Source organism: Equus quagga, chromosome 17 (assembly GCF_021613505.1).
Source record: "Equus quagga isolate Etosha38 chromosome 17, UCLA_HA_Equagga_1.0, whole genome shotgun sequence".
In the NCBI taxonomy this organism is placed as follows: Eukaryota; Metazoa; Chordata; class Mammalia; order Perissodactyla; family Equidae; genus Equus; species Equus quagga.
This window is the reverse complement of record NC_060283.1, coordinates 6,534,600-6,561,549: the sequence shown is the minus strand read 5'-3', so window position 1 is coordinate 6,561,549 and position 26,950 is coordinate 6,534,600. Positions and strand designations below refer to the sequence as shown.

The 26,950-nt window shown below is 60.1% G+C and overlaps 3 protein-coding genes across 19 annotated transcripts in view; 1 reads left to right on the top strand and 2 right to left on the bottom strand.

The window, feature by feature from the left end:
* Nucleotides 1-110: 110 nt before the first annotated feature.
* Nucleotides 111-3,471, bottom strand: AP5B1 (adaptor related protein complex 5 subunit beta 1). Its single transcript, XM_046642975.1, has 3 exons — nucleotides 3,412-3,471; nucleotides 2,843-3,010; nucleotides 111-2,739 (listed from the first exon to the last, which is right to left on the bottom strand). Exons 2-3 carry the CDS (start codon nucleotides 2,990-2,992, stop codon nucleotides 247-249), a joined length of 2,643 nt encoding a protein of 880 aa, XP_046498931.1. The 5' UTR covers nucleotides 2,993-3,010; nucleotides 3,412-3,471; the 3' UTR covers nucleotides 111-246.
* Nucleotides 3,472-11,504: 8,033 nt separating this feature from the next.
* OVOL1 (ovo like transcriptional repressor 1) lies at nucleotides 11,505-23,064 on the top strand. Its single transcript, XM_046642996.1, has 4 exons — nucleotides 11,505-11,854; nucleotides 18,530-18,747; nucleotides 20,493-20,682; nucleotides 20,972-23,064. Exons 1-4 carry the CDS (start codon nucleotides 11,755-11,757, stop codon nucleotides 21,265-21,267), a joined length of 804 nt encoding a protein of 267 aa, XP_046498952.1. The 5' UTR covers nucleotides 11,505-11,754; the 3' UTR covers nucleotides 21,268-23,064.
* Nucleotides 13,492-26,950, bottom strand: part of LOC124228452 (protein Ycf2) — a 38,162-nt gene continuing 24,703 nt past the window's right edge. For 12 of the 17 annotated variants that reach the window (XR_006885716.1, XR_006885718.1, XR_006885717.1 and 9 more), the window contains 4 exons: nucleotides 21,556-22,433; nucleotides 16,746-16,836; nucleotides 15,252-15,601; nucleotides 13,492-13,880 (listed from right to left, as the gene is read on the bottom strand). The gene's annotated coding sequence lies outside the window, so the exon portion shown is untranslated. Of the gene's footprint in view, nucleotides 13,881-15,251; nucleotides 16,176-16,745; nucleotides 16,837-21,555; nucleotides 22,434-26,950 lie in introns of all 17 variants that reach the window. The other 5 variants (XM_046642988.1, XM_046642983.1, XM_046642989.1 and 2 more) reach the window with 5 other exon arrangements.

Below are 26,950 nucleotides of genomic sequence, written 5' to 3'. Positions count from 1 at the left end.
TTGTGCAGGAAGGAACTTCAGAGACCTGCTCTCTGGCAGTTCCTCATCTAGAAACTTTCTTGGGACCTCTGACCCCCACCCCAGTGGTTCTGCCCCCAACCAAAAGAAAACCAACCAGCAAAAGACGGTGAATGTACATTTTTTTAGAAAGGAGCCACAGGATCATGTCCTGGTCCTCAACAAGCCCTTCTAGACAAGGCCCTACGAGGGCCACAGTCCTGCCCCCGCCTGGCACGGCCCTGGGGCTCAGGCAGCAGCCGACAGCCCACGGAGGTAGTCCCCCGCCAAGGGCAACACAGCCCAGTCATCGGTCCGCAGGGCCACAGGCACTCCATCGGCCTGGGCTGCCTCCAGGCGCAGCAGCAGCCTCGAGTCTGGGGGTAGGCGGATGGCTATGTGGTAGCTACTGGGGGGCTGGGCCACCATCACAAAGGGCTCCAGGTGGCGGGACACTAAGGCCTCCAGCCCCTCTGGCCCAAGAGGGCACCACAGGCGACTCTCAGTGCCCTTTGGCAGGCAGGAGTCCCAGAGCTCCTCAAAGAAGCCCAGTTCTGTCCCTTCAGGGGGCTGCGGGAAAGGCAGAAAGAGGTCAGCGAAGGTCACGGGCAGGGGCGGCAGGTGGGCATGGCACGTGAGGCCAGTGGGTGTGGTGTACAGGGCTCGCACATCCAGCCTCGTGGGGGCTGGGCGGCGGGGTTGCAGGGGCAGGAGCAAAGGGCGGGCGGGGCGGCCGGGGCACAGGCAGGGCACGTGGACAGCCCCCAGCGGCGCGTAGAGCTGTCCTTCCACGCGGAAGCGCAGCTCCAAAGAGTACACCGGCTCCAGCACCTCCACCTGGAGCTGGAGCACGGGGATGGGGCCCTCAGCTCTGCGGGGCCCCACGCTCAGCTGAATCGGGGCCGGGGCCTCCTGCACCATCAGTGCCGCGACAAAGCCCTGGTTCTCAGCCACCAGTGAAGAGGGCAGTGCAGGTGCCACGAGTGAGGGGCCCAGGGCCACCTGCAGCTTCGGCGTTGCCAGGTGGGCTAGGAGAACGTAGTAGAGGCGGGCATGGTCCCGCCCATCAGGGTCCTCCAGCTGCCATGCCAGCGCCTGCAGCAAGTCCGCGAGGCCTCCCCCGACGCCCGCCCGCAGCAGAGCCCGGCAGACCTGCAGCAGGGCCTGCTGGAGGCCCCAGTCTTTGCAGTGGGCAGCTGCGGCCTGCAGGAAGCTGAGGGTGCCACTCTGGGCATCCCCGTCTGCCACCTTTGCCAGCATCTGCAGGTGCCAACGAAGGGCCTCATCCTTGCCTGGCCTGGCCACCACCTCCTGCTGCAGGGCCACCCTTAGGGGCTCTCCCAGCTCAGGGCCCACCTGATCCAAGAGGTCCACAAAATGGGGAGCCAGCACAGGCCGGTCTCGGTACAGCTGGACCAATCCGTGGGTCAAGGCTGTCATCACCGTCGGTTGCCCCGCCAGGCACTGAGCAACCAGGTATGAGGCCTGGAAGCAGAGAGTGGCCAAGGCCCGGGGGGCCCCATCCAGGGCAGCCCTCTGTCGCAGGCCGGCCAGCAGGTCCTCTAAGTAGAGCTGGGGGCTCTGACCCTGGCCTTTCTCTTCCTTTTCTTCATCTTCAGCACAGAGCAAACACAGCAGATGCAGGCGGGCCAGGAGAGCCATGGGGTCGTGCAGGAGACTGGGCAGAAGGCCGCGGCACAGCTGGGGCCCCAGCAGCAGCGGGGCAGCCTCCTCGCCCGTGGGGCCCAGCGGGCAGTTCTCAGGGAAGTGCAGGAGGCAGTGCAGGTAGAAGAGATGGGCAGGCGGGGGCACGGCTGGGTGCTGGGCAGCCGCGGTGAGACGACGGAGCAGCAGGTCCTCATCCTGGGCCGTGAACAGCGCCTCCCCGAAGGCCGCCTTGAGTGCCAGCACGGCGTGCAGCAGCGTCAGCTGTGCTGTGCCCAGCAGCCGGACCAACTGCGTCTTGAAGAGCACTGGCAGCTGTCCCCGAAGACCCCGCAGGGCCCAGCCCAGCAGCCACAGCAGCTGGGCCTGGGCCACAGGAGCGAGCAGGTAGGAGGTGTCCAGAAGCTGGGCCACGGCGGCCCGCAGCTCCCGGGCCTCCTCAGGATTGGGCTCTAGTGCTGCAAGGCCACACTCCCCTTCCTCAGCTGCCAGCCAGCTGGGGGCCTGGGGCTGAAGGTGGGCAGCGCCCTCTTTGGCTAGTGTCCAGGTCCAGGGACTGCCTCCGGTGCCAGAGCTCCCGGCTACGAGCAGGCCCTGCAGGCCAGCGCCCGCCCTGGCCTGTATCACCAAGGTGTTCCGCAGAGCAAGCGCCAGCAGCAGGCTGAGTGGCTGGACCGGGCCCACGGCGCCCTCCTGCCCCAGCAGGCCCCGCAGCAGCCCCAGGCAGCCCCCCAGCAGGCCGGGCTGGCAGCTCTCCAGCTCCCGAAGGCACTCGCACGCCGTGGCCTGCAGGGGGCGCTGCTCCGAGGCGGGGCCGAAGCCTCGCCCCAGATCTCGGCCGGAGGCCAAGCCGAGCAGTAGGGGCAGGAGCCGGAGGGAGGCTCCCGAGGTGGGGCCCAGCGCGCCTCCTGCCACCAAGGCTGTGGTGGCCGCCAGCAGTAGGGGCTTCCGCAGCGCTGAAGGCCGCGGGGGTAAAAGGACCAGGGTGTCCAACAGGGAGGAGGCGGCTGCCTCGGCCGCAGGGGCGTCCGGCCACAGCTGGGCTGGGTACTCCAAGCTCAGGGCCAGCAAGGAAACCTGGGGATGGGGGACTTGGGTGAGAATCACGAGGACGAGGTTCAGGGCGCAGAGGACTGAGGTCACCATAGGGGCCAGGGCAAGGGGCGCGTGCCGGGCCTACCTTGGTCTGTTCGTTCAGCTTCTCACTCCTCAGGTCGCTCAGCAGGTCACGACCGAGATCCTCACCCTCGGGACCTGCCATGAAGGCGGACGGGCTGGCCCGGAAGGCGCTCAGGCGCTGGGCCCAGGCTTCCCGGCTCGGGGGCCCCATGGTCAGGCACGCCGGTCCCTGCAGGGAGGAGCGAAGCAAGATCGGGCCGCTGGCCGAGGGACGCGCTGGGTCCCGAGGCCACCAGAGGGCGCCCGAGCCCCTGCGCCAAGCCCGAGGGGGCTGCGGTCACCCAGGGCCGCCCCGCAGATCCCAGCCTTCCGCGGCCACGCGCAGACGCCAGCGGGGACCCCGCGTATCGGTCTCGAGATGAAACCCAGAGGTTTCGGGGGTGACGCCGGGGCGGGCCGCCAGGGTCCCCGCGGGGCAGGAGCGCGGGCGAGCAGAGGCGGGGCGCCGGGCGGGCCGCGAGCGCGGGGTGCGTGCCGAGAGCTCATTAGGCCGCCCGCCCGCGGCCGGCACCGAAACCACAGCGCCGCCCCGGCCCCCGGCGCCCGTGGTAACGGGCCGGCCGCTCTCACCCCGCCTGACTCAGCCGCCGCGGGCGCTCGGGCCGGCCGGCTCCTTCCGGGCGGGCGGCGCGGGGCGGGGCGGCGCGTGGGCGGCCGAGACGGGGCGGGGCCGTAACGGGGCCGCCGCCTCCCCCTCCCGCCCGGCCGGCAGGTGCCGACCTGCAGGTTTCGCTGGGGCTGAGTAACTGTCCCGCTGCGCGCAGCCCCCCTTCCCCGAAACCGCCGCAGGCCCGGGCAGGGGCGGCGGAGGGGGGTGGGTCCCGGCTCCCGGAGGCCGGGGTCCCCCGCGCGCGGGCCGCCATCCCGGGGCCTCCGCTGGACAGCGCCCGCTGGGCTGGAGAGGAGGGCGCCCGGGCGCACCGCACCCGGCGCCACCGCGCGCGGCCCCTGGGGGTAGCGTAGGGTGCCGGTCCTCGGGCTCCCAGGGTGGCCGCTGGGGCGTGTGCAAGGTGCGGTCCCAGGGCGCCCGCAGGAAGTGCGCGCCGCGGCCCCGGCTGAACCGGTCAGGCGGGCGCCTCGGGGCTTGGCTTCGCTTCTCCGACGCCGGCCCCGGCCCCCACCCGCTCGGCTTGGGGGCGCGGAGCTGGCGCCGGGGTCGCGGCGGGCGGAAGCTGCTGACCTTTGCCTTCGGCCCCGCCGCTGGTCGGCACGCGTCGCGCAATCCTGCCGGCCGAGGTGAAGCTGGCGGGGCGAGGACAAGCCGGGATGAAGCCGGAAAACAACGGGTTGCAGACGTGCGGACTGGCAGGGCCCGGCGGATGACGGGGCTCATGGCACGCACGCCTAGCACCGACCGGGAAACCGAGGCCTAGCCGCCAAAGACCTGGGGCCAACCAGTGCCCGAAACAGCACTTTTTTTTTTTTTTTTGCTTTTTCTCCCCAAATCCCCCCAGTAGATAGTTGTATACTTTTAGTTGGGTCCTTATAGTTGTGGCATGTGGGATGCCACCTCAGCATGGCCTGATGAGCGGTGCCATCTCCGCGCCCAGGATCCCAACAGACCAAACCCTGGGCCGCTGAAGCGGAGCGCGGGAACTTAACCACTCGGCCACGGGGCCGGCCCAAACCAGCACTCTTGACCTCCAGAGGCTGGATCAGGGCTGTCTGGGGGCTTTAGGGGGCTGGGCCTGGCGCGCTCTGAGCAGCCTCTGGCCGGGGACTCAGGCAGCAGATGCCCCATTGACCACTGGTTTCCTGGGCACGGAACCGCCGGCATCCAGACCCCACAGCCCGCAGCCTGACTAACGCCTCTGGCTCTAATTAGCCCGCTTTGAAGATGAAACAGGCCTGAGCCCCCATGCTTGCTGCTGCCAACTAGTTGCTCTCCTTCCCTCAGGCTTCAAAGGCCCTTCCCTACCCCATCCTGCTGCCCTTCAGATGGGAGGTGGTAGAGTGGTGGGGGGGAGAGGGCTGGAGAAGAGGCTGTGTGGGTGCCCAGGGTGCCAGGGGCACCAGGGGGCTGGAGACAGGGATCCACCCCCAGGGACAGGTCCAGCTGGAAAGCCCAGTCCCAGCTCCTCTGGGCCCTGGCTCCACAGTTGACTCACAGGCGGCAGCCCCAAACTACTTCCCTCTAGGTGCCTCAGTTTCCCCATCTATAAAATGGGAGTGCTGACTCCCGCCCAAGAGGCGGTGGGGTGGGGCAGCCTGGCTAATTAGACCTCAGATGAAAGAGGCCAGGATGACAGCAGCCTGGGGAGGGAAGGCAGCTTGGGAGTAACAAGGAGCCTGTCTGGTTGCCCTGTCTGAGGCCCAGAGGGTCCTGATAACTGCACCGCCCCGGCCCTCCCCAGTCGCAGGGAGGGCGAAATGATTATTAAACCCTTTTTACAGTTGAGGAAACAGGCTTCAAAGGGTTAGGAAATCCGATGCTGGCTCTGGCCCCTGCTCAGCCTCTCACGGCCGCCAGCCTTTCTGAGCCTTGGCTCCCTGGGGCCCGGGGTCTGCAGGGAGGGAATCCATGTGTGGTTCCTGCTGCTGTGGTGGGAGCATCCACATGGACTCACCGAGGCTCACAGCAACCCCGAGGTACCTGAGGATGGGTACCATTCACCGAGGAGGCAAGGGAGGCCCAGAGAGGTGCAGTCACTTGCCCCAAATCACAGAGCTCCGAAAAGGTGGAGCCTGGACTTCAGCAAACGGCCCCTTGCTGGCCCTGACTGGCCCTCCTCCCACACTGGCTACCCGCAGCTCGCACCTGCCTGCTTGGATGTCTGCTACCCGATGGGAGGGTGGGGCTGCTTCTGTCCCTGGCACAGGCTGGGCATAGAGTTGAGCTCAGCCCACCGGCACTGAGGGCATGAATGTTCCCTGAGTCCACTGTCAGCAGGCCAGCCCTGGAGACTGACTTCCCAAGTGACGGGGCCGAGGTGAGAGCTGAGCAGGGAACTCCCCACTCCGTGCCCACACCTCATTCCTTCTCTTCCTGCTGAGTTTCCACGTTCCCCAGCGCAGCCCAGTTCTGGGGAGACACTAGACGAAAGGCTTGGAAAAGTGGAAGTCAGTTTCCTGGGGGTCCTGAGCCTTCGTTTTCTCATCTGTAAAATGGGGGATGTGACTCACCCGTCCTCACTGCACTGGGCGCTGGGGATACAGAGAGGCTTTCAAAAGAACCCATCAACAGTCAGATCCCTAGAGAGAAAGCAGAGCAGTGGGTGCCAGGGGCTGGGGGTTGGGAGGAATGGGGAGTGACTGCTAATGAGTTCAGGGTGTCTTTCGGGGGTGAGTGTTGCACAACTTTGTGAAGGTACTAAAATCCACTGAATTGTACACTTTAAAAGGGTGGATTTTATGGTATATGAATCATATCTAAATAAAACTACTGAAAACGGTGTTAAAAGAAGTCTCTCATGTGCAGAACTCACACTGGGGGAGAAGGGAACGGACAAGAAACAAGACAGACCAAAACTGCATGGAGTAAAAGATGCTGCAAAAGGCCCAGAATAGGCTAATGGGACAGAGGTGACTCGGGGAACGAGGATTTAGCTAGGGGGGCTGGAGAGGCCTCTGGGAAGAAACCTGAGTGACGAGAGGTAGCCAGTCATCAAGTGGGGAAAGCGTTCCAGGCCAAAGGAGCAGCAGAGGAGAGGCCTGAGTGGGGACAGGCTCTGGCCTGTTCAGTGGACAGAGGGCAAGCAGTGTGGCTGGTCCATACAGAGCCAGCGGGAAGGGAGAGGCACGGGGTCAGGAGGCCAGCAGGGGCCGGGGTGCACCAGGCCTCAAGGACCCTATTCCAGTTGTGATGGGAACCACTGAAGGGTTTGAGCTGAGGGGAGACAGCTGGGGGGGGGGGGGGGAGGCTGGCCAAGAGGCTGTTCTGTGGTCCAGGTGAGATGGGCCGGGGTTTGGACCAGGCTGGTAACCATGGAGATGGAGGTGTGGATGGATGCCAGATGCACCTGGAGCTGACAGGACTTGCTGGTGGGTGGCTGTGTGGGGTGAGGGAAGAGGGAGGTGGATGACTCTGGGCTTTGGCCCTGAGTACTTGGGGGGCTGATGCTTCCAGTATCGGAGACCGAGAAGGCTGTGGGAACTGTGAGGATGAAATCAAGTCTGGCAGACCAGACCCACGGCCACGGTGGTGAACCTAACGCGGTTCCTCCGCCCCCTCCAGCAGGAACTCACGCCCCCAGCACTGCTCCAGAGGCCCAGGGAGCCTCCTCCTCTGCCCACGCCCCCAGCTCCTCCTCAGGAGCTTTCTGCCCACGTGGCAGCCTCCTGCTCCCTGCCAGGCCTTAAGGGGCCCTGGCCCACCCTGGCAGTGGATGGGGAGGCCCGTGGGCAGAAACTCAGCAAGAGATGGAGCAGTCAGTGTCACCCACGGCACTTCACAGTTTGTCAGGCCTTTGCAGCCTCCATGGGACTACTGTCAAACAGGGCTGGAAAGGCCACCCTTTGAGCCAAGCAGAGGTCTTGGTGGCTGGGGGCACCAATGGCCTGCTTTAAGGCTGAGTCCAATTTCAAGGGCCTGCTAGGCTTCTGGGCAAAAACAAACTGACAGCATTTCTTGACAGCTCTGGGTAGCAGAGCTGGAACTAGGAGCCCCACCCCACAGATGTGTAAACTGAGGTCCTGAGAGCTTAGGTAGCTTGGCTCAAGTCCCTGGGACTGAGTCTGGGGCAGCGTGACTCCAGGCCCAGTGTTCTTTCCTGCTTGTCCTCACAGCTCATTTCCCAGAAGCCCTTCTGCCTTTGGCCTCCACGCTTCCCAGCCCCCGCCGCACCCCCACCCCACCCTGGCCCCACTGGGAAGCCTTCTCTGAGAACAGGAAGGGGTTTTTCCAAACTTTCTCCATCCAACTCCTGCCCTATCTCTCCCAGGCTGCTCGGGATGGGAGCCGAGCACTGAAGGCGGGTGCCGGCCACCACTCTTCGGGGAGTGTAGTCCTTACTTGCCTGCTGGGGTTCAACCCTCCTTCACCCCTCTGTCTGCTGTACCAGAGAGACGTCCACTCGGAAGACCTGGAATCAGCCCTCCGGGCTCTGTTTGCAGCTGGCCCAGGCCACCATCACCTCCTGCTTGGACCACTGCAGTAGCCTCAGTGGTCTCCCTACTGCTACCCTCACCACCCCTCCCCCCGACCCCCACACTCCATTCTCCCCTTGGCAGACCCTAAGGCTTCCCACCACACTCAGCCTCACATGACGTGGCTGACCTGCCTCTCCAACCTCAGTTCCTACCCTCCCAGCCCCTCACGGACCAGCCACCTTGCCTTTCGGTTCATCACACGCACACACACGGCTCAGTCCCACTCAGGCGCTTTTGCACCAGCTGTTCCTTCCTCGGATCAGGCCTTTCCCTGTGCTGCCCAGCTGGCTCCTACCTCTCATTCAGATCTCAGCACTCCCCACCTGTCACTATCCTGCTTCTAGTTAAACGTCCTACATCGCACTAATAGTTGCCTTGCTTGTCGGTTTGCCTTGCATCTCAGAATCCCCAGTGCCTAGCACGTGGCGGGTATTCAATCAATATTTGTGGACTGAACTAAGGAATGAACGAATGACATCTCACTGGCACCGTGTGAGCAGCCCAGAGGGTGCCTGCCCTCGTGAAGCTCACAGTTCAGCTGGGTGTTTACCCAAGTTCACACACATTGTCTGGTCCCAGAGCTGCCCACAAACCACAGACCACACACCAGCAGCCTATGGTCAAACCTGTGGGTCGAATCTGACCCACAAAGGGATTTTGTTTGACTCATTCCATGTTTCAAAAAAATTTGAGTCAACATTTAAAAACAGCCGATTTCACATACAAATCTGGATTTCCAGCTTCTCTTGGAAAATAGATGTGCCCATGTTGGGTTTCTGTGCTCGAATGACGTGATTGTCACTGCCCCTTTCACCAGGGACATTCTCCACAGACCCCACCACTCTCTAATCTCTCCCTGACAGCCAGGGTCAGCTGCCTTTCATCACTGAACTTGCACTATTATTTTCCTTATAATAAAGAAATATGCTCTGTTTTCTATGCTTCTACCAAAAATTGGAACACGAAAGGCTGAATGGGTCACATGAGTCGAGAGAAATAAGCACAATGAAGTCTATACAGAAACTGATAAATAATAATGTACACCTCAAATCACACAATGTTATAAACCATTATGCTCTCAATAAAATAATTGGGGAAAAAAGAGAAATAGGATATTCTTTCATTCAACAAATATTTATTGATAACCCGCTACACGCCAGGCACAGTTGCAGATATCAGAGAGAGAGCAGTGGACAGCGTGGACGAATACCCCTCCCTCCTGGGGCCTCATTCCATACACTGTGTAACTTTCTTGGGGGCCGGCCCGGTGGCGCAGCAGTTAAGAGAGCACATTCCGCCTCTGCGGCCAGGGGTTCACTGGTTCGGATCCTGGGTGTGGACATGGCACCGCTTGGCAAGCCATGCTGTGGTAGGTGTCCCAGATATAAAGTAGAGGAAGATGGGCACAGATGTTAGCTCAGGGCCAGTCTTCCTCAGCAAAAACAGGAGGATTGGCAGCAGTTAGCTCAGGGCTAATCTTCCTCAAAAAAAAAAAAAATGATTAACCTGCTTTCCACAAGGGGAGACATTTGCGTTGTTTCCCCGATGAGAAAGGCTGTCCCTTGTGTCCAGGGTCATCCCTGAAGACTTGCCCGCAGCATTTACTAAGCACCTCCTGTGTGCCAGCCCGGGCCAGAGTCTGGCACAACCCACGTGCTCAAGAAATATTTGTTGAATGAATGAACTAAATTCACCTCTCTCCTAGACAGACTGTGTTAGTCAATGTTGTTTCTCCAGGATTTGCTCAAAAGACAAGTGTGAAACAGGTGCTCACTTAATGTCAGTTGACTGACAGGGTCCAGGGTCAGAATGGAGGGTGGGCAGCGGGAAGGCAGAGCCCTGGGGAAGGGGGCACACATTACCGCCCCTGCCAGAGCTCACATCACCCCTCACAGTGACCTGGGAGGTAGCTGAGATTCTGCGGTGACAGACAAAGTAACAGGCTGGAAAGGAAAGCTCCTTGGCCAAACTCAGGCTCCAGGAAGGAGCAGAGGAGGAGGCCATCTGCCCCCACAGTCCACGCTCCCCCCACCCACCCAGGGGCGCTCCACAGAAGTCCTGCCGGGCCTCTGCAAGTCTCCCCCTTTGAAAAACCATCCTCTCTCACTAGATGCCTGCAAGTCCACCAGGGCCGGCTGCTCCTCTTTGACTCCTGACTTTTGAACTGTGTGAATTCATTTACCAGACTCACTTCCTCCGAATCTGTCCCAGCAAACATTTAATACGTGAGAAAGGTATCTGTGTGGTAGGGATTCTGGGACGTTAGATTATTTTATACTGGGGGACAGGGGAGCTAAAAAGAGGAAGAGGGTCCTATCCCTGCCTTGACTAGGTCAGCTGGTGAGAAAAGCCCAGCCAGGCCAGCGGCCAAAGTGCCACACTAAACATGCCTCCTGGAAGCCACCAAGCATCCCCAGCTTCTGAGGAGGGTGGGGATCCCCCCGGCCGGGCCTGGGGACTGGGCAGAGCAGGAGGAATGGCTGGAGGGGGCATTCCAGGCTGAACCGCACCCAAGGGTGGGCTATGGGGGAAGCGGACACGAGCCTCTGCGGTGGCTGTAGCCAGACAAAATAGGTTGGGCCTGACTTCTCCAGAGGTCCTCGGGCCTCAGCTCCCCGCTGGCCTTGCTGCACCTGAAATCTGGCCATTTGGGACAAGGATGACGGAGGGGTTTTGCGCATGTGTAAGCCCCAATGACTAAGGCTCTGGAGTTCTGCAGGATCTCAGTGGACTCAGAGCGGTTTAAACGCCTCTTCCTACGCGAAGCCGTCCGCGCTTCCCCGACCAGAAGGCGGGATCTCGGCAGGGCTCAGCGCTCGCACCCAGCGGGAGCTCTCCGCTTGGTATCGCGGTCGCGTGCGTCCCCGCCCGCCGCCCACCGGCCGGCGGGCTCCCGCTGCCCGCGTGCCTTCCCGCACCAAGCCGGCGCCCAGAAACACCTTTGGGCGGAACCACGAATTGCTCAGCCAGGCCTTTGGGATCCGGGGCCGCCTTGGCCCACACCTGGTTCAACAAGTGTGGGCCAGGCCGTCCGTTCCCGCCCGACGACTCGCGCCTCCCCAGGCGCCCGGGACGCGCCGGGCCGGGCCCAGTGGGGCGAGTTTCATTTCATCACCTGCAGAGCGTGCGAGCGCGGGTGCAAATAACGTTGCCCCCTCCCTCCCCTCCCCTCCGCTCCCTCCGAAACTCCCGTTTGCGAACGCTAGCACTCCCGGCAGGGAGGTCCCAGGCGGGCGGCGGCCCGACAGGCTGGGCAGCCAGTGCTGGTGCCCTGCGCCCGCCCCCCGCCCCCACCCGGCCACCCCGCCCAGGCCGCGAGGCCACCTCACCGGCAGCGGAATGGAAACCGGTTCGACAGGTAACAAATAGGTGGGTTGTCACCGTTATTTCCCAACGCATGCGCCGTCGCTCCCCGGGCCACTCCAAGCTAATTAGCTCAGATCACCCCCCTCCCCGCCCCAGCCACCAACACACACCGCCGCGAGCCAATAAAGCGTGAACCCGTCCGTCCGGCTCGCACTTTAAGACTTCCCGAGCGGCCGCGGGGGACGCCAGTCGAGCCCGGAAACGCTTACCTGCCGCTTCGCCCGCCGCCCGCTGCACCTGGCTGCGAGGGACCTCGTCCGGACGGAGGACGGCGACAGCGCCGCGGAGTTGGAAACGGCGCACGCCGTCCCGGGCACGGTCTCTCTGCGGAACGTGGGGGCGCTTTGGAGGCTCCTTCCCTGAGTTGCCCCCGCCCGCCTCCAGCCCGGCCCGGGAAAGTGGGACGGCTCCCGGCTCTAGGGACAGAAGCAGACGGTGCCAGCCGAGGAGGGTTCGAAAATGCCCCGCGCGTTTCTCGTGAAGAAGCCGTGCGTCTCCACGTGCAAGAGGAACTGGAGCGAGCTCCCAGACGAGGAGCGCGGCGAGATCTACGTGCCAGGTGAGGCGCCCGCCCGCAAGCCCCGAGGCCCCCGCCACCCTGGATGGAGCCTGCGGCGCCCCAGCGGGCAGCGGGGCCCGTCGAGGCGGCGGGCGTGCAGGGCGCAAGAACGCGGAGCCCGGCGGCCGGCGCAGTGGAGGCTCCCGATTTAATGTTTAAGCGGCCGCGGCCCCGTTAGCCCGAGGCGCGGCCGCCTTCGGGCGCGGGGGGAGGGGAGGGCAGGGCCGGGCCGTCGGGGGCGGGGGTGAGAGCCGTTCCCATGTCCCGCGGCGGGCCGGGGGCAGGCTGGTCCGAGCGCGCGGGTCCGCGCGGTGCCGCCCTCCCCTCCACCGGCCCGAGCCGCGGCGCAGGGGAGGCAACGGGGTGTGTCACCGCTCAGGCGACCCTCCACTCTCACGTCGTAAATCCAGAAAGCCGGGACTTTTATGAAGCGGGAGGAGGGCACTGGAGCGATGCCACTTTGGGGGGCAGGGAGCGAGCTGGACTTTCGGCCGAGATTTGTGCAAAATGTGAGAGAAGACTCAAGAGTTGAAGCCGCCTTCATAGATCGCTGGTTCTAGCCCCCACCACTGGTGGCCATAAAAGTTCGCGGCGAGGCTCGGGCCGGTGGGGGTCCCAGCCGGCGGCCCCACAGGGTGCGCGGAGACCGTGGGGAAGCTGCACCCCGCTTGCCCTGAAGACAGAGGTGGGATTAGGTCTCCTGTCTGTGAGAAAGGCGCCTCCTCCAACCTTGGAGAGGACACAGTTGAGCCGAAGGTGGTTTTAAGGAGCCCACTCCACAGCCAGGGGCCCCGGGCCCGGGGAAGCTGGTGCACCCAGTTTATTTTTGGAAGACGCCTCGACAGCGTCGGCGTCACCTTTGAATGAGTAACCCGAGTTGTTTCTTCCTCCAGTGCATCTTCCTCTGTTAGCCCTGAGAACCTTTCTGCTCCTTCTGTCCTCCCCCACCCCCAACAAAATCTTTGCTCAGGAGAAAGCCGGTTTCCTTCGGAACTCCCCCTCCCCAGGCCTGGGGGTGGGGCGGGGGATGCGCTGAGCTCCCTCCCAGCGCCTCCAAGGGGGGAGAGGTTGTAATTAACCAACCGACTTTGACCCTTGATCTGGAGGCTCCCTGGCACCGCCCCAGGCCTTGTAGGAAAGTGGAAAAATGAGGGCGGTGAGGGGCCCTGTGAGGGCTCTTGCCTCAGTTTCTCTCCTGCGTAAATTGTTGGCAACAATGGGTGCAGTGGTGAGGTCTCTGTGGCCTGATCCACCAGGATCCAATCGCCTATGAGGCTGCCCGGATGTTTCACAGCTTAACCTTATCTCAAGCGCCTCGGCCCCTTTTCTACAGGCTCCTTAAAACAAAGGAGTGTGCCAGAGGTCCCTGATGACCCCGGTGGGGAAACTGAGACAAAAAGGGAAGTGAGTTGCCAACCTCCCCTGAGGTGGATTAGGGTGTGGACCCAGAATTCTGTTTATAGTTTCTTGCTTTGCCGAGCTCCCCGGCAAGATGACTGGGGTTCCGCCTCCAGAGGGGCCGCCCGTGGGCCGCCAGCCCCTTCCTCGCTCCTGCCTCCTCCCTCCTGCCTCCTCCCTCACCTGTGTGTGACTTGCTGCTTAGCTGCTCCTTGGGATCTGATAAACTGAACTTGGACTGTGTTAAAGGTGAGCTGAGCCTGCTCGAGACTCAGTGTGCTGTTATTTTTAGTTTTATTTCACATCCCAATCAGTAACAGATCATGTGTTGACTCTTTCAAAGGACAGAGAAATTCCGTTGGTTCAAATCCTTGACTTCCTTGTGTCCCAGTGATTTTCCCCACCACAGTTCTGGTGGCCGTGGTGGGAGTGGCGGGGGAGACCTACACCCCAGGGGCTGTCCCATCAAGTGCAGGGGAGGGCTCTGCTGGTCTGTGTCACCTGCTGCTGTCGTCCGGGTGAGGGGAGAGGTCGCTCACTCTGCAGGATCGTCCTGGATGTTGGGTGGGGGTCTAAGCTGGAGGGCGCAGGTCAGAATCGGCCCTCATTGCTCTGGCGAGGGAGAGTCCTGTGGGGTGGAGTAAAGGGTAGAAGTTAAAGAACTTAATTTTGCTTCAAAAGCCGTGGGGCCCACTGGAGAGTTTTCCCACAGTTTTTGGAAATGAGAAAGGGAACGTTCTCGGGCTACGCTCGGGTGCCTCAGATGGCTGGAGAGTGGGGGGAGTGTTTTGTGGTGGCCTGTCCCCTGGCTGGGCCATTCCATCACCAGTCAAGCGTGACCCCAGGAGCCGGCTGGGCACGTTTCTTTCACTCCACCTCCCAAACTCCGCACGTTGTGACCAGCTAAGCATTGACCCCATCCGCTCTCACTGGGAAAGTGCTGGGAGGGCGGGGAACGGGGAAGGGTTTGAGGTCTGCCCTTCCCTCCAGGGCCCTCTAAGACCCTTAAAGCATCAGAGAGCACCTGGAAGGAGAAGCTTGTACTGGCCCGGGGCCCCAGCCTGGCAGCTCTGACTGAGGGCCCCAGTCTGACCAGCACTCTGGCATCTCTCCCTGAGGCACAATCCTAGAGGGCCCACCCCCTGGTGCAGGACCTCTCCCCTGGGCCTCACTCTCCTCCCAAAGCAGAGGGAAAAGCCCAGAAGTGGGCATTCGGGGCTGAAGGCCTCACGGGGTGGGAGGTGGCTCCACTCACACTAGGAGCATCGAAAGGCTTGGTGGTCACTATTGGGGCCCTCGAGGCCCAGGAGCGCACACCTGAGCCCTTCACTGCTGCGGCCCTGGCGTCCCTCCTTTGTTGTGTCAATATTGACTGGAGTGAGGGAGTAACGCTGGTTTCTTGAGGATGAACCAGGCACCTGTACCCAGGGGCTACATTCCTTTCTTTGGTCTGAAGGGGAAGCTTGAGGAGCAAGGATGAAGCTGGGCCCGCCAAGCTCGTGCTGAGTGAAATCTCACAAGGCCAGGAAAGCACTTGCAGGTAGACTGATGATGTGCTCCCAGACAGGCCGTGAGCACCCCAGGGCCCCGTTCAGGCCCCCAGAACCCACTTCCCTGCCTGGGAGCCTCTGCAGTCTCTTCTGCCTGGTCAACAGCACACGCCCCTCCCAGGGAGGAAGCCGGCCGAGGTGGAGGAGACTGGAGGCTCAGCCTGGCTCTGATGAGGCAGTGTGGGAACCTGGGCAGCTCTCTTTCCAGGCCGAGTTCGAAAGGCTGAGAAAGTCAGCTGTGGACCCCAGAGTACACATCTGGGGGCGGGAGGAGTGGGGGACCGGGTGAGACCGGGCCTCTGATGATGACGATTTTTAGAATCCCCGGAAGTGTTGGCAGTGGAGGACATGTCTGTCGTGCTCTCCAGGGAGCAAGGCTGGGAGAGTAGACAGTGGATGGGGACAGAAGAGCAACTCGGCCCAGGCAGTGGGCTCTATGGGACTCCTACCTGGCCCATGGGTGCCGTCATCCAAGCTGCCAAGCTGTTTGTCCCAAGCCTTCGTGACCCGAGGCAGCATCCTGCCAGGCCATTTGTCCCAGAAAGCAAGCAGGTGTGGGCGAGTCCTCTGGGCATGGGGAGGACGGGCGCCAGGTGTGGCTGTTATTGATGTCAGGGTTCCTTTTTAATGCCGTTCACTTTTACCAAGTGTCGGTTGAGCCCCAGAGGGGTGCCCAGCCCCTCACGGGACAGGAGGGTGGGAGCAGAAGCATAGTTCCCAGCTGGCCAGGGCCGTCGTCCCCGGTGTGAGGGCTGAGGTACACCGTTTTGACTTCATTGTGGCAGGGGATGAAAAGCGGCTGGGCAAGGGGGAAAAGATACTGCCTGAGAGACAAACTTGGCATTCACAGAATGGAAACAACAGGTCGCCGTTATATTTCCAGGGCTGCCCGCCTCTGCCAGTTGGCTGGCACTGGCTTGCTTTCCGGCACTGCTAGCTGACCTGCTGGGACTGGAGGAGACGGGCACAGGGGACCCCCACCCTTCCTGATAAGGATGCAGGGCCACCTAACACCAACCTGGGCTGTGCTGACATACTGGGTCCCCCATTCAGAGCTGAGTTAACCTCCCCCAGGTCAGCCCCAGCCCCAGCCTGCTGTGGTCAGAGGCTAGGTGTGCTCATGTCCGCTTCACCTGCCGTCCCCGCAGAGCCGGGGGCCAGGCCTCGTGCCCAGCCCTGGTCTGAGGCTGTGGATGGGGCAGGACCTGGCACTCTGTCCAGTATTCGGGCCAGCAGCTTTCAATCCAAGAGAGAGGGGACTTGCTGAGAGTGAGGGAGGAGAGGCCCTCAGTGGGGAAGCTGCTCCAGGCCCATGTCCTCAACGTCATCAGGTGGAGGCAAGTTGGGTCAACAGCAGGGGAACCCTTGAACCCCTGAGGGAGGAGGGAGAGGGCCAGGCTGGTTTGGCCTTACCACATTCCCCAGCTGTGGGTGGGCAATGAGAGGCCACAACGGCCACCGCCTTGCCGGAAACATCTAATTAGGGGACAGAGAGCAGCGCAAGCAGGGCCCAACCAGTTCTGCTTCCTGCCTCTTGTCACTCAGTGACACCCACAGGAGCGGCACACCAACGAGCACTCCCTATGCGTGCGGCAGCAGCAGGGACGTGCTCACGGGGGTGGCAGGAAGACAGGTTTGGTGGGGTGGGTGGGATGAGGCCAACATCCCCTCCCTGGCAGCCATGTGGCTGCCCATCCAGCCTCACCTGCCCCGGCTCGGGGTAGAGGCGGCACAGAGGCCAGACGAGGCAGGCCCTCTCCCTGCGCCCGGTTCCCCAGCACCATCACTTCCAGGTTTCTGTGAGAGGGGAGAGGCAGGCCCGGGAAACAGGCCTCCTCCCAAGCTGGCGTGGATCCCCAGAACCCTAACCATGAACCCCCTCCAGTGGAGCAACGGGGCCCAGAGCGACCACTCGTTTTGAGCGCAAACCCGTTAGTCCTCACCGGCTGTCACTCCTCCCTCTGCTGCTCTGTGTGCAGGCAGGCGGCACAGCCCCGCTCCAGCTTTCGGGAGTCTTCCTCACGCTCTCCGGTACTGAAAGACAGAAGAGGGTAGAGGTTCCTGTCTGTCTCTGGAGTGAGAAATGACAATTGTCATTCAGCTTAGAATTCTCTGCCAAGATCTCCAATAGCTGGGAAACTGGCATCAGAAGCCGCCAACAGTGACGCGCCCCTGTCCTCCCCCGGCCCCATCCCACGAGCATAGACAGCCGCCACTGCAGGAAGACAAGAGGGACCCCAAGGCCTGGAGGGCCTGGGCCTCACGTCCACACCAGCTCAGAGGCCAGGCCAGGGCCAGGCGCTGGTGAATCAACTCCCAGAATGAGGTGGCTCATTAAAGTCCCTGGACAGACGGACGCCAGTGCCAGCAGAACGAGTTCTGGGCGGCGGGCAGGCGCGTTCTTTCCATCAGACCTTTGTTGTGTTTTGAGGGGGCGAGAGCCGGGGCCTCTCCCGAAACTTCGGTGCTTTCATACTCTCCCTCCTCCATTAGTCCATTCCTCTGCTGGCCCCCATCCTGTCCTCTGCTCAGACCTTGTGTCCTGGGAGAGGAGGGGAGGGCAGCTGCCCTCCCGGGGGCTGTCGGCTCCGTGTCCCCAGCTCGGGGGCAGCAGCTGCAGCAGGGTCTTCCTTGTTCAGGGGTCTGAGACTCTAACTCTGAAGCCCACTCATCCTTTCTCTTCTAGGCCCTTCTTGGTTTTTCCTCCGGAGGCTTGGAAAATGTTCCTAGTGGATGGGTTTTAAGTAGAGCGCTTAGCCTTTTTGGAAGAAAAATCCTGATGGCATTGAAACCTTGGATTGTTTGCCCCAGCTCTTGAGACTTGCCTCAAGAGTCTCAAGACTTGTCTCCTCTGTGTCACTCAGAATTCTTCCTGTTCCTCTCCGGTCAGGCCCAGGGCCAGGCCTCCCCGGCCCCATCCAGTGTGAGGTGTCTGTTGTGGGGAGCGGCCCATCAAAGGGCTGCCAGGTATCGGTGCTGCGCGGGGGGCGGCTGCCAGCCCTCTCGGGGCCACAGCGAGCGGTCCCGGCTGTGGGCGAGGCTTGCGTAACCGCCGGGCAGGCTGCCCAGGAGACTGTTACACCGCATCCACCTGCTGCTCCCTGACCTCCTCCCTGCTCCACCCTGCCTGGCCTGTTTGCCTGCCAAGCTGGGCCAGAAGGAGTGGGAGCCTGGAGCCCTGAAGGGCTGCAACAGCAGGGACGGGCCCACCCTGGGGAGAAGGGGCTGGGACCAGCCAATCCCCCAAGGCCAGAAACTAAATCCGCCTGGAATAGAGGCCCAGAGTGACCCAGACCACCAGGGCCCCTTCTGGGGCAGGGATGAGTCCTTGGGCTGAGGGCCTCCAGTGGCGCCCTTTGTCCTTGCAGGAGCGTGAAGGAGGCCTGGAATCTAGAGGGACTGGCCCAGGTGGGGCCGGCAGACAACTCTGGCGGGATAATTGGCAGGGCAGGTTCGGTCCTCCCAGTTCCGCTAAGACACAAATTACTCAGTGGGCAGGCCTGTGGGCCATGGCACTTGGCTGGCGTCACCTGTGATTACCTTGATGGGGAGGGAGGGAAGTGCAGGCGGCCGTGGGCGGGGGCAGCCCTGCTCTGCCACATGCCTACAAGAGGCCGGCTGGAGGCTCGGGGTTCCAGCCAGCTCATGGCCAGGGAAGCTTCCTGAAATCTGACTGAATCCTCTTTTCCCCACCAAGCCCCTCACCTGGCTGTTCTTCTCTCTACAGTCAGCCTGGGCTTCTGCCCACCACAGCCCTACCAGGAGCCAGAGCCATCGGTGGCTGAACCCCCTTCTTGCCCCCTGGCTTTGGACATGAGCCTTCGGGACTCCAGCTACAGTGTGGTCCCTGGGCCCTGCGTGGTGGCCCAGCTTCCCTCTGAAGACATGGGCCGCTTGGCAGACCCCCAGAGCAGAGACCATGGCTTCCTGCGCACCAAAATGAAGGTACTGACCCTCACGCTGTCTCTGAGGACCAGAGACATGTGGAGACCTGTGTCTGGCCCACAAGATGTGGCACAAATGAGACCTAGGCAGAGGCTGGCCTTGGATCTGGGTTGGGGTTTCTGCAGAGAAGTGAACCTGGCTGGGGCGCAGACAGGGGGCGGAAAAGGAGAGGAGTCGATCTAAAGTGAGAATGTCTTGCATGAGGAAGAAGTGGTGGGATTCACAAGACATTTGACCCTTTGGAGTCCATTCTTGGGTTGGCGAGTTTCATTTCTGGCCTTACGGGGAGCCACTTCTTTACACAGAAGTCCTAGGAAAAGCGGGGACACGTGAGGCCGCTCAGCACCTTCTCCTGGGCTGCATTGGGAGTGAGGCCTGGAGTCTGCTCGGTGGTTAACTGTCCCCAAGGTGTGTCCCTGGCGGTGTCCGCCTCGTCGTAAGTGTGCTCCTTCCAGCCCATTGGCTCTCAAGGCCGTGCACCCAGGGCGGGCCTGCTGAGCAGCCCCACTGCGCTCAGCCGCAGAAGCAGTAAGGAGTGCATGAGGCAGTGGGGGTGCCCCTGCTTTCAAGAAGAGTGCAAATAGCGGGGCTACCCCTGGCTGCACCTACATTCTGGAAAGCTCCAGGATCTGGAAGCACTTGCCATCAGGGAGCTAGCAGAAGGGTTCTTGCAGCGCTATCCTATGTGCCAAAAGACTGGAGAAAGCTGGCAGCGAACTGCTGTTCCTTCCTCTCTTACCTGTGGAGGCCAAGTGGGTGTTGTAACGGGAGGCGAACCACCGAGACACCTGCTGGGCAATTGGCCAGAGAGCCAGTACAGTGCCCCTGATCCCCCACAGGCCCTTCTTCCCAGCCCTTGGACCCCAGTGGGAAGGGAGGGCGTGGGGAGAGAGCAGAGGCTCTCTTCCAGCCCCACCACTTCAGATCTCTGTGAGCAAAGACAGCAGATGTGCCAGAGGAGGAGTCCTGACCTAAAGCTCTTGCCTAGCTAGCAACGAGGGGCATTTACCAGGTTTCAGAAGCAGTACAGAACAAGGAGGTGTGGTGCAACAGGGCGCACCCCATGCCCAGGGAGCTCAGGAGGAGTTGCCAGCGACAGGGCCACCCACAAAGGACAGCAACCTCCGAACATTAACAGAGGTGAGGCATCAAGGCCACGTCTCCACTTCTGAATAGATGTGAGATTTTCCGTAATTACAAAAGAAGTGAAAAATATTTATCAGCAAGAGAGTTACCAGGGTGGCAAAGAGACTCAAACCATACCATGTCAAGTAAACCGGGCAGCTGGGCTGGGCTGCGAGGGGATCCCAGGCTCACCGCGGTGGCCTCAGCCTTGGAAGGCTGCCACAGAGACCATGTCGTGGACATTTTCCCCTGTCGTTAGGCGGAGAACGAGAACAGAGAGCAGAAACTACAGAGAAAGATTTGGGCTCAGGGAACTTTCTCCCAGGGACGGTTGCTGACGATGAATTGGGCTGTTTCTGTAGTGAGCTGGCTGTCCATCTCTAGCTAGTAAAGAAGGGGCTGGGTGGTGGCCCTGAATGGGGACCTGGACCATTGACCCAGAGGTTCTTTCCAGCCTCACCACTTCATATCTCTGTGAGCAAATGGCACAGAGGTGTGGCCTCTGGAGGGTGGGCATGGCTTTCCAGGAGGGCCTGGGGGCTAGTGTTTGTTCCTCCCAGTGTGCCAACCTGCGGCCCCAACTCCTGGGTATCTGTCACAAACACTGGCCTCACCCACAGGTGACCCTGGGGGACAGTCCCAGTGGAGACCTCTTCACCTGCCACATCTGCCAGAAGGCATTCACCTACCAGCGAATGCTGAATCGCCACATGAAGTGTCACAATGATGTCAAGAGGCACCTCTGCACCTACTGTGGGAAGGGCTTCAATGACACCTTCGACCTGAAGAGACACGTCCGCACCCACACGGGTAAGAGGAGCCCGTGGTTAGAGGCAGACATGACTCGACCCCGCCTGGCCGGGGCCACGTGGGAGCTGCAGCAAGCCTGCTCCCTGGCAGCGGGGGCCTGGGAGGGGCGTTGCGGAGCTCAGGGCAGAGTCCTCCCAGCTCATCGGTCATGTCACTGGAGCAGCCGGAGCTGGGCAGGGCTCCGTCTGTTCCTCTTCCCCGGAGTTAGGTGGCCCAGCCTTTCTTTGTCTAGGAAGCTGCCAACAGGCCCCCATCAGGTCTCTGACACCTGGCCCTGTCCTCCCCGCAGGCGTGCGGCCCTACAAATGCAGCCTGTGTGACAAGGCCTTCACGCAGCGCTGCTCTCTGGAGTCTCATCTCAAGAAGATCCACGGCGTGCAGCAGAAGTACGCATACAAGGAGCGGCGGGCCAAGCTATACGTGTGCGAGGAGTGTGGCTGCACGTCTGAGAGCCAGGAGGGCCACGTCCTGCACCTGAAGGAGCACCACCCCGACAGCCCGCTGCTGCGCAAGACCTCTAAGAAGGTGGCCGTGGCCCTGCAGAACACCGTCACCTCCCTGCTACAGAGCAACCACCACCTCTGAGTGGCCCCACCCGGCCTGTGCAGGCCCCGAGCCGGCTGGGGGTCACCTGCCGGCTGCCTGGCCAGTCCACCCTCCTCTGCCTCCTGCCGGCACACTGGTGATCAGGACTGGAGTCCCCGGGTGCATGTGCTTGCTCCGGCCCTGCCCTGACCTCTGCTCACATTGGCGTTTTTGTCCTATGAGCAGAGGCCGCTTAGAGCCTGGGCAGGCGTGTGCGAGGGTGTGGCGGAGGGGAGCCCAGGCTGCCTTCCATTTGAAGCAGCATACCGACGAGACAGGACATCTTACCAGAGGAGGTATGTGAGGGTGACCCTGTTGCCTGCCGCCTCTGGAGCGCAGGGCTGGAGGCTGCAGGTCCCCGTGGCTGTGGCCGGCAGAGTCAGGAGTACTGCAGAGAGCACCCTGCAAACAACAGCGGTGGGGGAGCTGGTGGCTGCCTGCCTGGCAGTGTTTCTAATGCCCAGGGCTGCGGGGGGCTCTGCCTTTCAGACAGGGAGATGCACAGCTGTAGACGTGTGCACACACACACACACACACACAGGAGGCCTTTCCACGTATCATCTCATTCTTAAGAAATCACTACAAGGTGCCAACAAGGTTTTATTTCCTTTTTTTAACGATAACAAATGTACAGATATTAATATATTTTTGGTGCCGATGGCATAAGTATTTTTAAGCGAGGATGGAGCTGGCTTTTCTCCCTCCCATGCAATTCTATTTATCCTGGACATTTCACACCTCCTCTGTGCCTTGGTTCTGCGGTGGCTGCGCTGGCCCCCGCCATCCTTTGTACCTCCTGAGATGTTTAACCTAAGACCTTCCTCCGGCCCGGCCTGGAGGATGCACTGTGCTTTCTGTCCTTCCCCGTCTGCTGGGACAGCACCTCCTGTCTTCTGTTCTTCCCTCCCCTGTGGCTCTGCCTCCCTCCCACATCCTTCCAAGGCAAGCTTCTCAGGGTTACCGGGAGCCTCCTTGTCTCCTGATAACGGACCTTTTGTGGAATAACTCACCCTTCCGGAAGTCGAGGGTTTGTCCAGCTGCGGCTTCAGGGGTGAGCCAGGTGGGATGATGAGTCTGACACACCGAGTCCACGGCCTGAAATGCTGGGAAGAGCCGGGCCAGGCTGCAGGACTGCTCTCTTCCTGGTGGAGTCAGAAACCCTGGGACTGCAGCAAAAAATTGGAACAGAATAATAACCAGACACATCAGAAACCTCGAGAGGGAGGACAGTGTTAGATGATTAACAAGTTCTATTTGTAGCCTTTTTTCTGACTGTTTTTCAAATGAGTAGGCTGGGTCTCGAGCACCTAAGGCTCCATCTGAGGGACTTGGCCAGGCTCCCTTGGCATGGCTGGGTTTCCTGCTAATAACAGGTGTGGGTCACAGGGAGACACGGGCAGGGGTTGGAGCCAGCCTGCTGAAAAATGAGAAGGCAAACTCGAAAGAGGTCCATGACCCAGTGGGCTGAAGCCAAACCCCAGCAGAACCGGCCTTGGCCTCTCGTGCTTGGAAGGAGCAGCGTCCGCACAGCCCTGGGCTGAGGGGAAGGCGCCTCTCTGACTTCCCTGAATGTGGACAGATTGTTCTGGAAGACTCTTGTTCATTTTACTTTAGAGTGTGGGGGAGCTGCTGTATTCTGGAAGTTATATAGTATAAAATAACACTATCTGGAAACTCTGTTTTGTTTACATTTCCGTATCCCTGTGTTCTTTGCTGATCTGAGGGAGTCACAAGGCTCTGTGTTGTCTGTTTTATTTTATAACTTTCCCCGCAACTATTAAAATCAAAGAACTATCATTTTTTGCACTTTTGCTTTTTTTGTCTTAAAGGGCTTCCGCCCCCCCCCCCCCCCCCCCCCCCCCCCCCCCCCCCGTCGGGAAATTAATCAAAACAATCGATGCATTCTATTCAAAGCTTTGCCCTTTTATGGTTACCAGTGGGCCTCAAGTCAAGACAAGAACCTGATGCAGATGGATGGAGTGGCCTGCCAATGGTCTGGGCAGTCAGTGCCCGATGACCCCTGGGCCACCCTTTGCTCTTGGCAGCGGCCACAGGGCCTCCCCCGGGGCTCTCTTCACCTGCCTGATGCTCCCACACCCTGACTCCTGGCTCTCCACCGAGCTGGTGCATTCACTCAGCATCCAGTCCTGGCTTTTCTTCCCAGCACCCAGCCAGGACCACAGGAGGAAGAGCCGCATTCCCAAATAATAGGGCACAGAGTTCACATCACTTCCACGTTAGACTCCTGGCTATAAGGACGGCCACACTTGCACAGTGCTTGTTCTGTGCCAGGCACACTCGTAAGTGTTTAAGCATATTAGCTGGTTGATCTTCCAGCCACCGTCTGAGGAAGGGGCTGTTATCACCACCTGGCAGAGAGAAGTTAGGCAGCTGGCCCAAAGTCTCACCACTAGCTAGTAGTGGAGCTAGGATCCAAACCAGACAGCCTGGCTCGAGGTCTGCGCACAAAGCCGACGTAGAGACTAGGAGACAGCAGGGCACCTCTAGCAATTCAAAGTACAAGGACATTTGGAGATTACCTGGCCTTCCCCATCACCTACCCAGGATCACTCAGGGAGACCTCATCACCCTAGGGACCCTGGTCCCCAAGTCCCAGCTCAGTGTTCTTCCATCACACCCCTGCCAGATGGAGGAGGAGGAGGTGGGGGGCGCTGCCAGGCCTGGCCCTTGGCGTGATGTTCCAGGAGGCTCAGGAGGGTTGCTGCCCTGGTGCTGGGAGGAGAAAGGAGAACACTGATCTGACCTCCAGGGCTCCCTGTGAGAAGCCCATGAGATTGGAAAGGGGCCTAACCCTCCTTAGGTCTCTTTAAACAGCCAGGCACAGAGGATTTCTCTTTATCTCTAGAAGCCTCCCAATGTGAAAGGCCAACCACATCCTATTTTCACATGTCCCAAGGTGAGCAGAGCCCATTGTTGGGAACCCAGATGATTAACTGCTATGTAAACTCCAGGAGGAGCCGGGGACAAGCTTCCAGGAAGCCTGGGATGAGGGTGGGGGAGGGTTCCTGGGGCTCCTTCTGAGCCTCTGCTCTCTCTTGCCCATTCCTTAGAAGAGCTTAAGGGTGGGACCCCACTCAGGGGAGCCCTTCCCTAGCAGATTCAGGCAAGAGAGTCACATATCAAGGGCATATAATCTCCAGACTGTAGGATGGGTGCTTTGAGGACTGAAACAAGCAAAGTATGGGGACCGTCCACTGACTGGGAAGCAGGCCCCAGACAAGTAAGAGAAGAGACTAATGTAAGTCAATACATAACCAAGGACAAATGGTGTGGCCAGACTACAAAAGCTATGGAACCCAAAAAGGAGTTTTGGGCATCTGAAAGAATAAAGACATCTTGGAAGAGGTGGGGTCCAGCTGGGCTGGTAACATGGGAGGATCTGAAAAGAAAAAGGAGGAAAGGTGTTTCAGGGAGAGCAAGGGTGGGATCAGACCTAGAAGAGAGGAGGTGTGGGTAATGCAGTGGGCAGAGGGGCCCACTATTTCCATAAGCAATCTGGCTGGGGTGGCATTCATTCGGCCACACCCTGGGCATTTTCTGAGCCCTGCCCAGGTGTCAATCAGAAGAACTGATAACAAAATAAGATTCTGAGAGACAGGAGAGCTGGCTGGGACCTAGCAAGACAGCCTGATGGAAAACGAAGGTAGAGTCCTATCTTTTATGCCTAAAAACAATGCAACCAAGTGCAGGGTGGGGACGCCTTTACAACAGGAAGTTCTATGACCGTTTATACTTTATATTTTTATGTATTTTCTAATTTTTTTACAATGAGCATATATTATTTTTTACAATCAGAAGAAAATTAAGTTATAAAGCAATATAGGAGTTTTAGTCAACTTGAAGTTCAACACGTCAACAGGGAGATGGAGCTGCCCTCCCCAAAAAGCTAACGTGATCCTGGCCAATAACAGAAGTGTGGCGTCAATAACCAAGATCACTTCCCTCCGTGTTAGGCTAGGCACCAGTCAGTGGGTGGCAGGGAAAGAGCAGTGGCCTGGAATCAGGAGACCAGCCCTATCTCGTGCTGTCTGTGTGGCCTTGGGCAATTGACCTACCCTCTCAGTTTCCTCATCTATAAAATGAGGTGGGTTCCTCAGTTCGAAAGTCCCTTTCTGTTATAACGACTTTATGTCTCCAGGCCCCCATCTCCATAAAACCCTTGAAGAAACTCCTGAGGAGGTGTCCAAGGCTGAGAAGTTGCTCTGTGAGTGGGGAAAACCAATTATATGGCTGCTGGCTCGAAGGAGATGGAAAAGATTTATTCCAGGTGGGTCCAGTGGACAGAACCTGGGCTGACAGGTGAGAGCTAGAGGGGAGCAGACCCCGGTGCAGGAAGCCCTGGCACGGCTTAACCGTGGAGTGGCTGCTGGGGAAGCAGGAACACCAGGCGCTGTCACTGGAGGGCTGCTGGCCGGGGCGGGGAAGCCATTTGTCAGGAATTTCTAAAGAGACTCCATCTTAGGACTGAAGGCTGGACAAAATCATCTTCGAGGTTCTTTCCACGAAATTCTAAAAGGTCAGACCAAAGTTCAGTGGTCATGACTTCCAGGCCTAATCACCATTCCCAAGAAGGCAGAGCCAGGGAGAAAATGCTAGTGAACAGAATGGAAGGGAAAAGAAAACACTGGTGAGTGAGACCAGCTGCGAGGCTGTTCCTGTCCTCTGGGCTTGGGGTGATGAGACCCCAAGGTTACGGAAAGGGGCTCACCGCTCACCGCCGCTGGCTCTGCCCATCCTCTGGGCCCCCCAGGGCCAGTCCACTCCCTCAAGTGATGGCAGCCACCTGACCCAGGCTGTCTCACCCTCTTCACGTCCAAGACCAACGTGCCCTCATTCACTCCTCATGCCGGTCCCCTTCCCAAGTTTCTAGAGCCTGTTTTGACCTCCATCCCCCATCCCCCAGGCTAATACCTCCCCGCCTTTCTAGTTCCTGTGACCAACCAGTCAGTTCCTCTCAGTTCTCCCTCTGAAGTTGCCCTCCCCGCCTGGCAGCTCTCCTCCAGGGCAGCAGGCTCGCTGACACTGGGGGCTCAGGCCTGTGCCACTGCGGGGCCAGTGCTGGAGGGGAGGTTGAGTCAAGTGTGGAGATTCCAGTTCTGGGCAAGGGTGGTGCATTGAGAATTACATCTTCCGGGTTCTGTTTCCTGAATGTAAGAGCTGGGTATCAAGGGACGGATTTCATCTGTTCCTCCCTTGTTCTCTCTACATAAATGGGTGCGAATAATTTGACCCCAATCAATCTTTTACAATAAAACCAAACCCGGTATCTAAGACTGTGCTCAGAGATGTGAGGGGTGGGAGCCAGCTGTCCCGTGTAACTGCCTAAATCTCAAACAGGAGCACCCCACCTGTCCTCAGACCTCAACTCTGACTTTGAGGGGCAGCTAACATGCCCCGCACTCCCCCACCCCCAAGAGAGGACACCTGAGCAGAGCTGCCCATGGCAGAAAGTGACCGAGTGCCACAGGGTCAGCTGCTCTGTGCGCCAGGCCACACTGCCCATTAGGGTCACAGCAGCATGTCTCATTCCCCAGAGCAGAGGGATGGTATTCGGGGTGAGAGATCAACCCAGGAGAGGCTCCTGGGGCCCCGAGAGATGACGCGTCTCACTCACTGCTAAACACAAAGCTCCTGGAGCAGGTGTTCTGCTTCAGGCACACGC